The 2,872-nt window shown below is 37.5% G+C and overlaps 1 protein-coding gene across 1 annotated transcript; it reads right to left on the bottom strand.

The window, feature by feature from the left end:
* Window positions 1–473: 473 nt before the first annotated feature.
* Window positions 474–1,601, bottom strand: LOC145838939 (carbohydrate sulfotransferase 1-like). The gene has a single exon (XM_082946558.1). It carries the CDS (start codon window positions 1,599–1,601, stop codon window positions 474–476), a length of 1,128 nt encoding a protein of 375 aa, XP_082802684.1.
* Between the last annotated feature and the right edge of the window lie 1,271 nt (window positions 1,602–2,872).

Genomic DNA, 2,872 nt, shown 5'->3' with positions numbered 1-2,872 from the left:
ATTTAAAAACCGAAATTATTCTCATAACATTGTGTTTGTTTGTTATAACAAAAATTTTAACAAACCAAAACTTTTAAACATACATTCAGTAGAGAAAACATAAACAAACAAAACATTGTTTAACTAATAAATAGTTAACAAATAAAATTTAATTTTAAAAATAATTAAGCTACAATATTTGAGTTTAAAACTTCATAAGTTGAACAGTATTGCAATTAATAATTTATTAAAACATTTATAAAAACTTTAAAATTTTTAAAAGTAATTAAGAATTAATTAAACACATAAAGAAAATCATTACAGCTTTACCATACAAAAAGATTACAAACTGTATCAAAAAGAAAGTAGTTTATTCAATAGAAAAAATTGAGCAAATAAATATGCGTAGTTTTATTGGTAACTTAATAAATTAAAGAGTGTTATTTTTGTAACGAGCATAAACCTATAAAAAAAAATGAACACTTAATATTTTTTTAAAAGGACGGCTTGTCAAAATTTTCCAAGCTCTCCTTGTCGTGGTAGAACGCATAGTTGTTCGCCTTCAACGCGTCCTCGCACACCTTCTGAATTTCAACCACTTCCTCCAGCTTGTACCACGTCCTCCACGCCGACACCACCTTCTTCGAGTCCCTGCAAGTGCTCTGGGAGTCCTGCTGTCCCCTGCACGCGTTTGTCGACCCCCGCACCCACTTCAGGAGCTCCTCGCCCGGCTCCTTGCCGATGAACCCGTAAATTTTCTCAGTAACACCGATCGGGTCCATGGCGAAGTCCTCGTGCCTTACGTGCAGGTAGTGCCGCGTCGAATTGGGGAATTTTTTCAGCTGGCCGTCCACGAACCTGGCGTCCTCGTGCACTTTCTTGCAAATTTGCTCGGCTTGGCTGAGAAAAGTCTTCATGCGGTTCTCCGGCTTCGTGTTGATGTTCTTCGACCTGATGATGGCCCTGGGGTCGCGCGACAGCAAAACTATCTTCAAATCCACTTTTTCGTTGCTGACGAGGTGCGATATAGTGTCCACTCCCGGTAGGTAGTTGAGTTTGGCGGCGAAAAACTCGCTCTCGAGGCAGTGCTTGCCCAATGAGTGCAGATTCACCTTGCTCTTGCCCGCCACCACGTGTTTGGCCTCCCTGTTTATGAACGCGTCGCACTTGCCGTGGCCGCATCCCCGGAAGCAGATGCCGTTTCGCTCGCAGCCGAAGTTGTCCTTGTTCCTCGTCACCTCCATCGCCCGCCTGTACATCTCAGGCAGCCGGTGGAACCTGCAGTGGACGATGTCTTCGACGAGCTCGGTGCTGCGAGGGATCAGCTCGTCCGGCACCTGCACCTCGTTGGCTGTCCGCAGCGGGTACAGCGGTTCGTACAGGTAGGTGGCGCCCCGCTTCCGGTTGAACAGCTCCCCGACGACGCTCGACCCCGATCGGCACTGCGAGACGAGTAGCACGGATATTATTTTCTCATTCGGGGGGGTTTCCCGCTTTTCCGCTGCCGTACGGACTTGCGATTGGAGCTTTTGTTTGAGCGACTGCCGGTAGGCTAGAATGAGAAATATTGTTAGGAAGGTGATTGGCAAGTATTTCTTCCTCAGCTGTTTTTGGTGCGGCATTAGAAATTTTAAATACGTATATTGACCTTTTGATTTTAGTATTTTATCATTTGAAACATAAAAATTTAAGCTAAAAAGTAAACTTTTTAAAATGTGTGTGAAGGGAAGGATAGATATTTAAATTTTGTGAAACAAATAGACTTAAAGACTTTATAAACAAACCAAATTTTTAATACTTTTAAAATCGTAAATAGTTATTTTTATTTCAAACCTTTTACTGCACATATATTGTTAAACACTCAAAAGGTTTAAATTTCAATTTAAAATTAAGATTATCTTACTTAAGCTTAGTTTAAACTTACTCCAATAAATTTTTTTAGCTGTCGGGTTATTATTAGTGATCTACCGAATCCAAGATTCGGACTCGGATTCGGACGAATCCGACCGAATCCGGCCGAATCCTGATTTAAAAATAAGACTCGGATTCGGATTTGACTGAATCCTAATTTCAATTTAAGTTTTGGATTCGGATTCGGCCGAATCCGAAATTTTGGACTCGGTAGACCACTTTAAATTTTTTGAATTTTACTTAACTGTTTGTCAAGAGTTAAATGAAATGTAAAACTAGTTAATGATTTCACACTTGATGGGATAAAAAATAGGCTTTCTCATTTATAAAAGCATTATCAATTTCTATTTAGAGTTTTGCACACAGTATAAAAGCTATGATATGTCATTTTTGTTAGACTCTCAAATAAAATTGAGTAAATAGTTAAGGCGTTTAATCTCAGCTTTTTGGATAACCGCTCTGATTTTTCATCATATTGAAGTCAGCAGATACTAAGACCCGTTGACTTATTTTTTTTTTGTCTTAAGCCCTTCTTAGTCTTAACCATTTCTAATAGTATAGTAATCACTTAAATAGTAGCTTAAATTAAAAACAACTGGTTATAAGTTACACCGCAAAATTTAATATACAACATTTAATAACAAATGTAATTTAAAAATACGTATTAACTCAAGTAAAATTATACAAAAAGTTAATAAAGCAAAAGAATAATTCAATAATTTCTTTAATAAGCAACAAAGTTTAACCTATAATTTTGTACTTTCTTTCAAAGCAACAAATTTACAAAAGTTCAAACGCTTAACTGAATTCCACTCAGAGATTCAATTCAATAAGGTGTATGTGCTGTCATCAATCAGAGTTCATCAATAACTGACCGTTGCTACAACAAGAATAGCATTTTGTATTAAAAATTGGTCGTTAAGCAAACGTCATAGTGCTTTAATAAATTAGGTCTTTTTATGGGTATCCTTTTATGGGTGTC

This window comes from Thalia democratica, chromosome 6 (assembly GCF_965202585.1).
Source record: "Thalia democratica chromosome 6, ktThaDemo2.hap1.1, whole genome shotgun sequence".
Lineage (NCBI taxonomy): Eukaryota > Metazoa > Chordata > Thaliacea > Salpida > Salpidae > Thalia > Thalia democratica.
This window is presented reverse-complemented; position numbering and strand designations above follow the sequence as displayed.

Excerpts from the sequence above, each read along its gene's own strand:
- LOC145838939 (XM_082946558.1), bottom strand. The coding sequence starts at position 1,601 with ATGCCGCACCAAAAACAGCTGAGGAAGAAATACTTGCCAATCACCTTC.